General features: G+C 51.9%; 2 protein-coding genes across 2 annotated transcripts in view; one reads left to right on the top strand and one right to left on the bottom strand.

Moving 5' to 3' along the window:
- Positions 1 to 14,130, bottom strand: part of SND1 (staphylococcal nuclease and tudor domain containing 1) — a 424,279-nt gene that overhangs the window by 49,886 nt on the left and 360,263 nt on the right. The gene's annotated exons all lie outside the window — the stretch shown is intronic.
- Positions 9,008 to 12,193, top strand: LRRC4 (leucine rich repeat containing 4). The gene is made up of 2 exons (XM_047094811.1): positions 9,008 to 9,575; positions 9,754 to 12,193. The coding sequence occupies exon 2, from the start codon at positions 9,854 to 9,856 to the stop codon at positions 11,804 to 11,806; it is 1,953 nt and encodes a 650-aa protein (XP_046950767.1). The 5' UTR covers positions 9,008 to 9,575; positions 9,754 to 9,853; the 3' UTR covers positions 11,807 to 12,193.

Genomic DNA, 14,130 nt, shown 5'->3' with positions numbered 1-14,130 from the left:
TCAGTGGGATATTTATAGCTGCCTTTAAATTTACCCAGCTCTCCATAAAGCGAGGTAATGGGGCGCCCTTTACTGCTGCTAGTGGTGATTGTCCTAACATTCTTTAATTAGCAAAAAGCGTTGGCACAGCCACTTTCAAAGCATTTGATCTTACTGTCCTGGTGTTCCCTATTTCAGGCTCAACAGCCCCCACTCCCTTTGGAGAAAATGCACTTTAGCAAATTTGAAAGTGACAGGCATATGCGTGCCTGAGCACAGCGAAGTGTATCTGTGCACCTATACTCACTCTTCGGCTCAGTCCTCACGTACCACAACTGCCAAGAAAACTCTCCCTCTCAGCTCTTATTCACATGGGACGAAGAATATTCCTGTTTCCTCTGAAATAATGTACTACTATGACGGAGGTAGAAGATGGGAAGGGCCTCTGCTTTCATGGGGATGTGTAATAAACAAGCGAACAAACACGTAAACAAGGTGATTCCAGATCAGGTCAAACAAGATAAGAATATAAAACCAGTAATGTGACTGGGAGTGGTAGGACTAGGTTAGACAAGGTAGTCATGGAAAGTGTCTCAGAAGAACGTGCTCTGGAAGGAGTTAACCACCTAAAGAACAGGGGAAGAACATTCCAGGTAGAGGAGAGAGAGAGCAAACACCCTAAAGGAGAGAACCAGCTTAGCCTATTCCAAGGGAAGAATGAAGAGCTGTACAGCTGAAGTGTAGGGAATGAGGAAGATGATAAACAAGAGGGTAGAGGTGCAGGCAAGGCAATGACGGTGTAGGGCCTGGGGTCTACGGTAAGCAGTTTCGTTATCATTTGAATTAGGAAGGGAAGACCCGGGGCATTTTCAGCAAATCGGTAACAATTTGATAGGCTGTCACATAGGTGTCAATTTGGCACCTATGGAGAATACACTGGAGAAGGCAAGAGGGAAAAATCTATGCCTTTAATAGGTTCATTTCTTAGGTCTGAAGGAATGTTCTATGGTCATATGTTTACATTGGGGGAAACCAAGTAGAGGGTACACCAGAACTATTTTTGACCTGTAAATCAAAAAACTATCTCCAAGTTAAAAGAAAAAATTAACTGGTAAAAACAACAAAAATCATCTTGTTATCTTTCATGTAGAATTACAAGGTCTAAATAAGATCTGATACCAAGAACAGGTAAGTCCTGGAGGGCGGGGGAGAAAAAAAAGGATTGTCTCAATAACTGACTTTGGATACAATATTTTGTTTCTACCCTAGTTTCCATGTTGGAAAATAATAGCTGCTGCTGTTACAGTGAGCTAAGATTGACTGTTTGCCCTTACTTCCTTCTAGTCCAATAATACCACACAGTAAATGTAGTTATGAATCCCACTCTACATATGAAGAATCTGAACCTTAAAGAAGTAACTTCTATACGCAGTGTGCAAGAGGCAGAACAGGATTTGAACCCAGGCCTCTCACTCCAGAATACTTTCACGACCATCACTACAATGCCCACTAGCACACACAGAAGCACACATACATCCGCCGCCTCCCCCCATGCCCTAATGTACCTTGTGGGATTCAGTTTGGGAGAAAAAATTGTTTGGGCGTCTCGCAACCAAAATGTGAATAAATGCATACACCCATGGCGCGTTTGTCTGTGGAAAGGTTAACTGCAGGCATGGACCTGATGAAGGATCAAATTTATGGCAGCAATACTCGAAAGGCCATTCTGCATATAGTTCCCAGTCCCATGTCTGTATCTGGGGGACTCCGATCTGGTCTCTTAATCTCCAATGAGCAGGAAGCTCAAGATTACAGGTGAAACAAATTTTTGTAATAACGTCAAAAGGTACTTCCACCATTACTGGTAAATGCTTAAATTCGTTCTAAGATCTTTGGGATAAAATCTAGAGGCCATGTAAAGGAAGAGTGAGCAAATTACCAAGAAAAGGAATCATGAGAAGCAAAAAGAACGTAACAGGATGCAGACTCCTCAGGTTTGTCTAGTCAGCCTGCCCCCTCCAGTTGGCTCATGTGTTATGTCCTAACTGTTGAGCTGACTGAGGGGGGACTCCCTCCCTTCCCGGTGGCTGTACAGATTGTAGTCTGCTCCTCTGTCCCTCAAGCATAGGTATGTGGAGGAGTCACCTGCTGGTTGTCAGACGTGCCCTTCCCTTTCTCTTCCTCTTTTTAAAAAAATGTTCATTTATTTTGAGACAGAGAGAAAGAGAGAGCCCGCACGCAAGCAGGGGAGGGAGAGAGCGGGATCCCAAGCAGGCCCCTCACCATCAGCGCCGAGCCTGATGTAGGGTTCAATCTCTCGAACTGTGAGATCATGACCTGAGCTGAAATCAAGAGTCAGACGCTTAAGCCACTGAGCCACTCAGGCACCCCTACCGTTCTCTTCCTCTCAAGTGGCACATGGCAGTGATTTAGAATTTGGGCACTAGACAGATCTGAGATTGAAACCTGGCTCTGTCACTATAGTAAGCTGAATGAGCCTCAGAAAGAGATATCCACATCCTAACCCCCGGACTTGCGAGTATCACCCTATTCGGAAAAAGGGTCTTTGCAGATATGATTAAGTTAAGGATCCTGTGATGAGATCACCCTGGATTACCTAGATCGGCTGTAAATCCAACAAGTGTCCTTGTAAGTCACAAAAGAGGAGACCGACGGAAGAGGAGTCAACATGACCACACAGGCAGAGATTGAAGTGATGCGGCCACAAGTCAAGGAATGCGACAGTCACCAGAAGCTGGAAGAGGCAAGGAACAGATTCTCCCCTAGGGCCCTTGGAGGGATCATGGCCTTGCCAGATTTTGCAATTTTAGACTCTAGAACTGCGAGAGAATAAATTTCTGATGTTAAGCCACCGAATGTGTGGTAATTTGTTATGACAGCCTCAGGAAACTGCTACAGTCACTTACTAGTTCTGTGATCCTAAGAAAGCTTCTTAAATTCATCGGCAAAATAGAGAACACAATGGCACCCACCACACCTTACGTGTGAGGATTAAATGTGTGAGAACAGTGCCAAGTACCTACGAACTCCCAAGGAGATGCTGCTGACATCATTACGCTTACCGCTATCCAAAGGGAATTAAACAGAAGGACAGAACACAAGAGCCTATCATGGGCCAGTGTACCTGCAGAGGTGAACATTTCTAAGGCTTCTGGTCTGTTTGAACACACAGGAGACTGTGGCTAAAATAGGCACCAAACCACCTTCTCTAAAAGAGAAGGCCATGGGGGGCATGGGGGGGGGGCGTTGGGAGGTTTCTCCCTTCACTCAGGCCTGGCAGCCCACAAAGAAATCGTAAGCCCCGGTAAACTAGCCTCTGGAGAGGGAAAGTCCCTACTATTTTATAGTTTCTTCTGCCCTTCTCATTAAGCATCTTGTTCTTTGCTCAGGTTTTTGCAAATTGCTCTGGATGGGACCTGTAGAGAAAGTGCTTTTCTGTGCACTTCTCCTTCTTATTTCCTTAAGGAACAGAGTTCTTGGGGGGAAAGAACAGTGGATTCTGAGGGCACCTGGAAGAGTAGGTAATTCTAGATCAACTGTGTCACCTTGAATCACTGGGCTCAAGGAATAAAATCCATTTCTGTCACAACTATGGGTAGTAATAGCATACCCACAGCTTCACTAAAGGAGCAGTCGAGAAAAACATTATTATTATTATTATTTATTATTACTATCACAATGGTGACTTTATCCACTAAACAGAAATTTCATGACCTACTGACCCTGAAGGGGTATTTGCATACACGGGTGGGAGTGAGAGATGCAAACGCAGGAGGGCGCGGGTAGACAACATGTGTTCATTGCCTTGGGTAGGAGGAGGTGACTATTTCCATACAGACTGTTTCTTACACTATTTTGTTATTGCTGATTCACCAATCAACTGATGTCTTTCCTTCCCTTTGTGGAGGATGATTTCCATGCTATTTTTTTTCTTTTCCTTTCTTCTTGTTTCCCAAATACCTTCTCCTCCTCTGTCTGCTCTTGCTCGGTTCCTCACTCACATGGAAGAATAAAAAGTATAAACATGGAAAAAGTGCTTAAGTAGGGTTGGCAGCCCAACAGTATTGAAAACAGGAACCAGGGTTTCAGAGCATATGTGATCTGTCTGCCACTGAGGGACCTACCTTAAGGGGCCCAAAAGCCTATCGGGGGCCAAAGTAGTACCCTGCCGAAGACTGCTCACTCCTGGCAAACCCTATGAGGCATTATGGACATCTAGTGGCTGTTCAAGATAATGCCTCAGGGGATCCATGTCAGGGTGGGGAGTAGTCTGCTCTGGGATTTACCAGGAGCCCAATTATCCTGGCTGAGTGAGGTAGTCCGGGGTCCTCTTAGAGTCAGTCCTCTGAATGACCATTTCTTTCATTTCTTATTAGGATTCCAAAGTCACTCAGAATGGCAGACTGGCTCTAGTGAAGACCTATCTTTGTCCCAGTCCAACAAGGTCTAAGGATACCACCTACACATAAGACGACAGAAGACAGGTGTTCGGAAAAATCTTCAAGCCCCAGGCTTAAATGCCAAAACACTGTCGTCCTGATTGAGGGAAGGAGCTCAGAAATGACAGACTCTGGTGCTAGTCGTGTGGCTTTACGTAAGTCACTAAGCTTCTCTCAACTTGATTAATGATATTAGTGGGAGGTTGAATCCAGCTGATCTCCAAGGTATCTTTAATATTCTGTGATCTATGAGGCTTTTCAGTAGCTGGGAAGACAAAGTGCGATCTACTCTGCTCTGGCAATGTAGATCTCTAAGCTAAACTAAAGGAAGCGTTCTCTTCAACTTTGTGGCTCATTTCCAAGACTTGGCTACTATCCCAATGGATCAACTTTCTCCACAGAGCTACGTATCCGAGAAGAGGTGGGAATCAGGGACTATGAGAGCCGGAAAGAGCTGGAAGGAACATTCTAGTCTATTCTCTTAAACTGTTTAGAGCTGTTTTAAGATCTGTCACATTGTCTAGTCAGTGGCAGAAAAACCAGAACTCAGGTCTCCCAATCTCAGGGCAGGTACCACGTTGCTGACAAGGGCCTTGCCTCATCACTTCACGACACCAGTCTCTCTCTGAAACCACAAGTGGAAACATTCTCGACTCAGTGTTTCTTCCTTCTCTTCCTCTCACAGTTTAAGCACTCTTCTTCTCTTCGTTTCCTGGTTGCACCATTCCAAATCAAGGAAGCTGTCGGAACCAGGGCCATGAAGAGCAACAGGCGACGGCTAAATGATACGCAGGTCACAGGATTAGAGGTTTCAGTGCCACTCACAGTTCAGAAGGGCCGTGTGCTGCCATGGCCCCACAGCCTCCTCAGTCTAGTCTGTAGCTTCTACGGTGCTCTCTCAGCTCAGCGGGCCTACAGAGGGCAAAGCAGCCCCGTCTAGAACTCCAACACCAAGCCTGGCGTGTTCATGTTCATCCATCACTTGCAAATATTTCCTGGGAGACAACCTCACTCCTCAGTACTGGTTTGATCCGAGGTAGCCCACCCTTCCATCCACCTACACAGTATGGGGGCATAACCTTTCGTTTGCAGTGCCTGGAGTGAACAGATGGGGTCTGAGTTTGCCTACACTGGCAGGAAACCAGTCTGGGCAGACCCCTCTTTTGCCTGAGGAGGTAGGGGCAGCCATGTACTCCAGGGTGCTATCAGACTGTGGCCAGGGTGTCCTCTGGCGTGCTACCGGCTCAGTGCCAGCTGTGGCCAGGAGAGGAACCTCCCACCAGTAAGCTTCTGATTCTCCTCCTCAGATCCCTATCAGGATAGGTTTACATTCCCCAGATCTCTAAGGGGGGAGGCCCTGTTTGAAGCTGATGACGTGCAGATGAAGCTTTAGTAAAGAGAGCAAAAGGAGCCACTCAAGAGCCCAGATAAAGCTTGGTATCAGGGTTGATCTACCTCCATTTCTCTCATTCTTTCTCTTGCTTAGTTATTGTGAGTAAACAAGTTAAAGAATGTATTTTCTCAGCCCCTCCTCTCCCACCCTTCGTTCTATTTCTCTCATATAGCCTTGACTGAACTTTTTTTTTTTTAATTTTTTTTTTAAACGTTTATTTATTTTTGGGACAGAAAGAGACAGAGCATGAACGGGGGAGGGGCAGAGAGAGAGGGAGACACAGAATCAGAAACAGGCTCCAGGCTCTGAGCCATCAGCCCAGAGCCCGACGCGGGGCTCGAACTCCCGGACCGCGAGATCGTGACCTGGCTGAAGTCGGACGCTTAACCGACTGCGCCACCCAGGCGCCCCTTGACTGAACTTTTTAATACAGTCTTCCCCCCAACTTTGCTTCTGCCATTTACTCTCTGCAGTGCAGACACAATGGACATTTCCGTTAGCGATGAAAACACTGGGCTCAGGGTAAGGAGACCAGACTGAAATGTTGGCTCTGTTGCTTTGTGGACGTACCACCTTGAACGTGTTATTTGCCCGCCTGTGCTCAGTACCTCCATCTGTAAAATGGAGACAACTCTCGCAATTACTTCACTTGATAAACAAAGACTGAACGAGGACAGATCCAGACAGACATCTTTATGTCTATAGCCGTCCATCCAAGCATCTATGCTTAGTATGGTAGAGCAGTAGTAGATAAGCATCCTAGTAAATGACTTTTGAAGTACATGAGTGAAACCTGAATTCTCATCCACTGGGAGCAAACTGGGGAATCACTTCCATGCTCAAGTTCCTACACATCTGCCCTCTCCCAGGGTTCACATCTTGGCTCCGCCATTTACTACGTAATTTTAAGGCAGCATATGAACGACTAAAGTTGTTATTTGACTGCAAATGCATGATCAAAAGGTCTTGGTAAACAATGGGGAATCCAGCTTTCCTACAACAGAACTGTTTCCAGGAATTCAAGAACTCCTTGCCCAGGTTACTGGGTAGCAGGCAATCCCGAGATATGAGCGTGGATGAACTCAGAGCTGAGAAATCCAGGACCTCCTCATTCTTCAGGATTAGCCCACAAGCAGGTGATAGGGGTTTAACAAGCAAGCTTGCCCAGGTGGAGGGGTGGGGGCACACGGAGAAGAGTCTGGAGGCAGCGCCTGAAAAGAAGCAATACTGAGCCAATGCCATATTCTACGGGCTTCCCAGGGCTTAGCCACAGATGGCTCCACCCCCACAAAGCAGAGAAAAGGGCAGTCTTTTTCGGGGGTGGGAAAAGGCTGACCTAGTCCTGTTCTCCTACACTGGGCTGTCAGATGCCCCAGGGTCTCTTCGCCACAAGGCGAAGCAGGTTGCTACGCAGTTCTCACTGAGACCTAGCAACACAGAACAGCTAGTGAAGCCCTCGGGCGGAAGGTTTAAGACCCACCTTTCTCAAGGCTTGGGGAAGAGAAAGGGCGACACTGGGCTGCCAAGAGTGAGAAGCGGTGGCCGCCGCTCGTGAATGAACGGGTTCTCCCCTGGTTTCTGGTAGTTCACCTCAATCTTGCCTGCCGGCTGCTGTGCTGTCCCGGGTAGTCATTCCCCGGGGTCCCCCCACTTGGCCTTTCCTTCCACCATTTGCCCTCCCTGCAGCCCTCATTAAGAAAACTACCATTTAAAAGTTAAAACCGAGGAACGGTGAGAAAATTTGCGAGGGCGGGGGGGGGGGGGCGGCGCAGGACGAATGTGCATCTGTGCAGCAGCGCGGGGCGGCCCGCCGGAGCCCAGGCTCTCGGGTCTTCTGGCTCCAAGAGGCCCCAGCCGCCCCCGCGTCCCCACCGTGCATCTCCGAACTCCGCGTATGCTGCCCGGGCCGCGCGCGGCCAGGCGCCCCGTCAGCAGTCGGCGGGGGTGAGGATGACGCGGACCGGGCGGGAGGCCGGCCAACTGCAGCAACCCCGCCGCGCCACCCGCTTCCCGGCCCCGGAGCCCACCGCGTCCGGAGCCGGAGGGGGCCCGACGCCCGGGGGCGGGGCGGGGCACGGACCGCGGTCTCTCCCGCAGCAGCCCCGCCGCTCCAGCCTATCAGCGGCCACCCGGCGGCTCCCTCGGCTGGACCAAAATAGCTGCGAACGCCTGCGACTTGCGCGCGGCCCCTCACTTGACGCTCACTCCGGCTCGTTCGCCCGCTCCGCTCCCCTCGCCTAAAGGGGGCGGGGAGGAAGCGCCGGGGAGGGGGGTGGGGGGTGGGGGAGAGAGAGGAAGGAGGAAGGAAGGAAGGGAGGAAGGAAGGAAGGAAGGAAGGGAGGGAGGGAGTCGGACGGAGGCGCGGAGCTCGGGGCTGCGCGGCGCGGCGCTGGAAGGCGCCGGCGTTAACCCCTCGAGGGCAGGCAGCGGAGGGGGAGCGGTGTTAATACATAAGAGCACTGCATCACGCTAATCTTCTCCCCAGAACAGTATGCGTCAGCAGTACATTCACGTTCTGACTGAAGGACAAAAGGATGAGAGAGCAGTCTGCGTGGCTGCTGCCTGCAACACCGCGAGCCCGGCGCGAGGAGGAGACGGTGGGCGCCGAGCGCAGGGGCCCCGCTGCTGCTGCTGCTGCTGCCGCCGCCGCCGCCGCTAGCCAGCGCGGACCATGTTCTCGAGCTCCGGAGCGTTCCCCGCAGCCGCGACCCCCGCTGCTCACGCCACCGCCGGCGCTCGGGCCGCTGCAGCAGTCCGCGGGCGGCGCAGCCACTGAAGGCGCCGCGAGCCAAAGCCCGGAACTCGCTCCCTCCGCACAAAGCCAGAGCCGGCGGCGCGCCGGGGGCCCGGCTGCGGCGGGCGGCGGCGGGCGGTTGCGCGCCACCGGGGGCTGCGGCCGCCGCCGCCGCCGCCGGACCCGCGCCCGCCCCCGGACTCCCTGAAGGGGCCTGCGGTGCGGGCGCGACCCGGCCGCCGCGCGCTTCTCCGGCCGGCGGACCTGGTCCCGGCGCTGCCTCCACGCCGCTGACCCTCAGGGGGCTGGACGGACTGCTGCTCCTCGCGCCGGCAGACGGCGGGCTGGGAAACTAAGCCCAGTTTTGGTCTTTTTAACCCTTGAGAGAAGAGGCGAGCAAAGAAGGGGGTGTGTGTCTGGGGAGGGCGAAGGAGCCGCGAACACCTCCTCTTAACTCTCGCAGCCCCGCGGGCGAACGACTGCATCAGCTGCCTCCGGCCGGAACCGCCGACACAAGGAGAGGGGGCAGCGCAGCAGCGAGCGAGCGAGCGAGCGCGGCCTGGGAGGCTTCGGGGCGCCCCCTCACCCCCGCCGGGTGGCAGCCGCGGGAGCGGGCTGGGGGCGCCGGAGGCACGCTCCGGCGATGAAGCGGCTTCCCCCGTGGCTGGTGCGAGCCGGTGCCAGGGTCCAAGGACAAAGCAGGGAAGCGCTGGTGGCGCCGCTCCTCGCGCTGAGGGGGGGGCATGCACCTGCATAGCCCGCCGGGCCTCGGCTCTCCCCGGCGCGCCTCAACTCCGCTGCTTCGCCGTAGCCTGCTCCGGATTTACTAGAAGCCATTTTGTCTCCCCCACCCCTCCCCTCCCCTCCCCTCCCCTCCGCCCTCCCCGCCCCCTCCACTCCCCCCCTCCCCCCGTTTTGTTAATTAAAACTAAGAAGTAAGAATGGCAACGACGTGGCCGGCTCCCGTGGAGAACGCTTAAGGACACCACGCCAATTCCTTCCTTCCGAGGTAGGTGACAGCGACTCACTGGGTGGGGATGGTTGCCGCGGGGGAGAGAAAGTCTCGGCTTTCCGAGGGCTTGCCTTGAGGGGGGCTGGAGACAGGGGCCACGCTTTAGTTGGGCATGCTTTTATTCCGCCGGTCCGCTCCGTCTCTCTAATCGCCCCCTCCCCACCTCCTTCTCCAGATGGAAAGAGGAGCTCCTAGCTCATTTAAGCCGGGGTAGGGCTGGTTCTCCTTTCCGAGCCAAAATCCCAGGCGATGGTGAATTATGAACGTGCCACACCATGAAGCTCTTGTGGCAGGTAACTGTGCACCACACCTGGAATGCCGTCCTGCTCCCCGTCGTCTACCTCACGGCGCAAGTGTGGATTCTGTGTGCAGCCATCGCCGCTGCCGCCTCCGCCGGGCCCCAGAACTGCCCATCCGTTTGCTCGTGCAGTAACCAGTTCAGCAAGGTGGTGTGCACCCGTCGGGGCCTCTCCGAGGTCCCTCAGGGTATCCCCTCCAACACCCGGTACCTCAACCTCATGGAAAACAATATCCAGATGATTCAGGCCGACACCTTTCGCCACCTCCACCACCTGGAGGTCCTGCAGCTGGGCAGGAACTCCATCCGGCAGATCGAGGTGGGGGCCTTCAACGGCCTGGCCAGCCTCAACACCCTGGAGCTGTTTGACAACTGGCTGACAGTCATCCCCAGTGGGGCCTTTGAGTACCTGTCCAAGCTGCGGGAGCTCTGGCTTCGCAACAACCCCATAGAAAGCATCCCCTCTTATGCCTTCAACCGGGTGCCCTCCCTCATGCGCTTGGACTTGGGGGAGCTCAAGAAGCTGGAGTACATCTCTGAGGGCGCTTTTGAGGGACTGTTCAACCTCAAGTACCTGAACCTGGGCATGTGCAACATTAAAGATATGCCCAATCTGACCCCCCTGGTGGGGCTGGAGGAGCTGGAGATGTCAGGGAACCACTTCCCTGAGATCAGGCCTGGCTCCTTCCATGGCCTCAGCTCCCTCAAGAAGCTTTGGGTCATGAACTCACAGGTCAGCCTGATTGAGCGGAACGCTTTTGATGGGCTGGCCTCACTTGTGGAACTCAACCTGGCCCACAATAACCTCTCTTCTTTGCCCCATGACCTCTTCACCCCACTGAGGTACCTTGTGGAGTTGCACCTACACCACAATCCCTGGAACTGCGATTGTGACATTCTGTGGCTAGCCTGGTGGCTTCGGGAGTACATACCCACCAATTCTACCTGCTGCGGCCGCTGTCATGCTCCCCTGCACATGCGTGGCCGCTACCTGGTGGAGGTGGACCAGGCCTCCTTCCAGTGCTCTGCCCCCTTCATCATGGATGCCCCTCGGGATCTCAACATCTCTGAGGGTCGGATGGCGGAACTTAAGTGTCGGACTCCCCCAATGTCCTCCGTGAAGTGGCTGCTGCCCAATGGGACAGTGCTCAGCCACGCCTCCCGCCACCCGAGGATCTCTGTCCTCAACGACGGCACCTTGAACTTTTCCCACGTGCTGCTCTCAGACACCGGGGTATACACTTGCATGGTGACCAACGTGGCAGGCAACTCCAACGCCTCGGCCTACCTCAACGTGAGCACGGCCGAGCTCAACACCTCCAACTACAGCTTCTTCACCACAGTCACAGTGGAGACCACTGAGATCTCACCTGAGGATACGACGCGCAAGTACAAGCCTGTTCCTACGACGTCCACTGGTTATCAGCCGGCATATACCACCTCCACCACGGTGCTCATTCAGACCACCCGTGTGCCCAAGCAGGTACCCGCGACAGACACCAATGATAAGATGCAGACCAGCCTGGATGAAGTCATGAAGACCACCAAGATCATCATTGGCTGCTTTGTGGCAGTGACTCTGCTAGCTGCCGCCATGTTGATTGTCTTCTACAAACTTCGTAAGCGGCACCAGCAGAGGAGTACAGTCACAGCCGCCCGGACAGTTGAGATCATCCAGGTGGACGAAGACATCCCAGCGGCGGCGTCTGCGGCAGCAACAGCAGCTCCGTCCGGTGTATCAGGTGAGGGGGCAGTAGTGCTGCCCACAATTCATGACCATATTAACTACAACACCTACAAACCAGCACATGGGGCCCACTGGACAGAAAACAGCCTGGGGAACTCTCTGCACCCCGCAGTCACCACAATCTCTGAACCTTATATAATTCAGACCCATACCAAGGACAAGGTACAGGAAACTCAAATATGACTCCCCTCCCCCCAAAAACTTACAAAATGCAATAGAATGCACACACACACACACACACACACACATACACACACACACACACAAGACAGTAACTTTTGTACAGAGTGGGGAGAGACTTTTTCTTGTATATGCTTCTATATTAAATCTACGGGCTGGTAAAAGAAACAGATTATATTAAAATTTAAAAACAAAAATTCAAAACAAAACTATTTTCTAACTTGTAAGTTCTATTTAAAGGGGGGAGTGGGGTTCTTGGGAACGTTGTGGGGTAGAAGCCACAAGTCAACTTGCTATGATGCCAGAAGGGATTTCTGATACAAGGCTGAAACTGCTAAGATAAACTAAAACAACAACAAATATCCCTAAAGAGGTAGGGTGTGGGCTGCTGAGGGGTGGGGTGGGGGTGGGGGTAGACTGTCATTTTTTAGAAGATGCTTCACAGCATACAGGAATACCCATTTCTATAGACACCTTTCTTAAGCTGAGAGCTGTCTTTGCAAATTTATTTTAAAAAGAAATACAAAAAAAGCACCGAGAATTTGTACTGTGCTGAAGTGTCAAGAGGCAATAATTTTTTTTTCTTCAGAGGCCAAGGGGAAGATAGATCTGTAAATGTATTCTAAACAGGAAAACCACCAAAATTTAAATGACTCCTTAAAGGGGCTTGGTCTTTCCGTCTGTCCATGTGCACAAGGCTCCTTGGTTTGTGCACCGGGACACGCGCGTGCCCCGCCTGACAGCGCGCCTCGGGAAGGAGCAGAGAAGGAAGGGGGCTGGCGTAGCTCTCAGTCAAATGCTTTCACATTGCACCAGATTCCTGCAGATGGGTTTAACCCACTCTCTGCAGGGCATGTGTCTATTCAGGGTTTCCCTTGAGGGGGAGGAGGCCCCCCCCAAGGGGGTGCGGCCACAGAGGGGGGGTGGGAAGGGAGAGCAGAAGCAGAGAGAATGTATTCACAGGAGGCCATAAATTAGCATGGTGCCATGTCCACCTGTTGTTCCTGGTATCTGACAAATGATTGTAGACAATGATGGCATTTTATGATTTTTTATAAAGGTTTTGTTTGTTTTAAGGTGGAGAAGGAGGAGAGGCTGGGATTGGGGAGCTTGGGGGAGTGGAAGCTTTTCTCATGCTTGTGATTTGGTGACTATTCTAAATGCTGATTCATTAGGGATTATTACAGCTGATGTCAACTGGTTGTGGTGATGGGGTGGGGGCAGAACATGAGTGGAGAGAGAAAAAGGGCACAGGCTCATTTCAAGTACAATGAAGCCTTTACTAAACAGGATGGTTCACAAAAAAGATGTGAATCCACAGTTAAAACAAAAGTGATATACATGCACACAAGAAGTGAGTTCTGCAAGGAGTCCTGTGGAACGTGGCACAGTGGGGGGAAGGCTTCCCTCTCCCAGGCCGACCTCAGGAGGAGGTGGAGGAGAAAGGGTGGGCGTGGGCGGGGAAGGCAGAGATCTCTGTTATTCTGGTCCATTTAATGCTGTAACTTCTTTCATTTATTATTTTAGCTTTAAAAAGAAATAAAGGGTTCAGATTTGAAAGGGGTGGGATGGGTGGGTGGGGGGGAATGCCAACAAAAGAACACTGATTGTAATGTGAGAAAAGTGTATTTTTGTATTTTAATAAATATTGTTCAATTTTTAATCCAATGTCCCCAAAGGGTTAAATTGAATAAGGTCCTATAGATCCTTATAAGCATTAACCAAGTCATTTCTATTTAAAGAAAAAAAGGCAAAGGGAGGGGAGACGTAAGGTGGGAGGGGAAGACAATGTTAAATTTCTTTCAAGTATGGGAAAATGCTAAAGCTGTCAACAGTCTTTCCTTAGCTTAAATAAAAAGCACCCCAATTCTAGTGCACCTTCCAAAAGCTAAGTGTGTTAGTCCCTGGCTTTGTTGGGGGTAGAACCAAATTCCTGATGCCCTGGAAAAGCAGGGGAAATGGGTCAGCCTCAGCTCCTGGGACCAGGCCAGAAGTTAAATGCCACCTCAGCAGAAGCTGCTGGTCAGGCAGCACCAGCTCTATCTACCCAGAGACCCTGGGGGACCTGGATTTAAGAGGCCTGCAATAATGCTGTTTGGCTTAAACTTCCCACAGGCAGTGTTCCTTCTGTTCTCTGGGTGCTGAATAGTCAAACATGTCTCGGTGGTGGTGGTGGTGGTGGTGGGTGTCTGTCTCCTGATGCTTACTGAGTACTGACGTCCAGGGAGGCTGCATGAACCGGGACCCTGCGTCTCCTCAGCGTTTTTATACTAATGCAGGGAATCGGGACTGAGTGGGTGTGATCTCCCTGGCACTGAACAGGGAGA

Source organism: Lynx rufus, unplaced genomic scaffold (assembly GCF_022079265.1).
Source record: "Lynx rufus isolate CCGP_SWC_20201006 ecotype Redwood Valley unplaced genomic scaffold, mLynRuf1.p SCAF_4, whole genome shotgun sequence".
Taxonomy (NCBI): Eukaryota; Metazoa; Chordata; class Mammalia; order Carnivora; family Felidae; genus Lynx; species Lynx rufus.
This window is presented reverse-complemented; position numbering and strand designations above follow the sequence as displayed.

Excerpts from the sequence above, each read along its gene's own strand:
- LRRC4 (XM_047094811.1), top strand. The coding sequence starts at position 9,854 with ATGAAGCTCTTGTGGCAGGTAACTGTGCACCACACCTGGAATGCCGTC.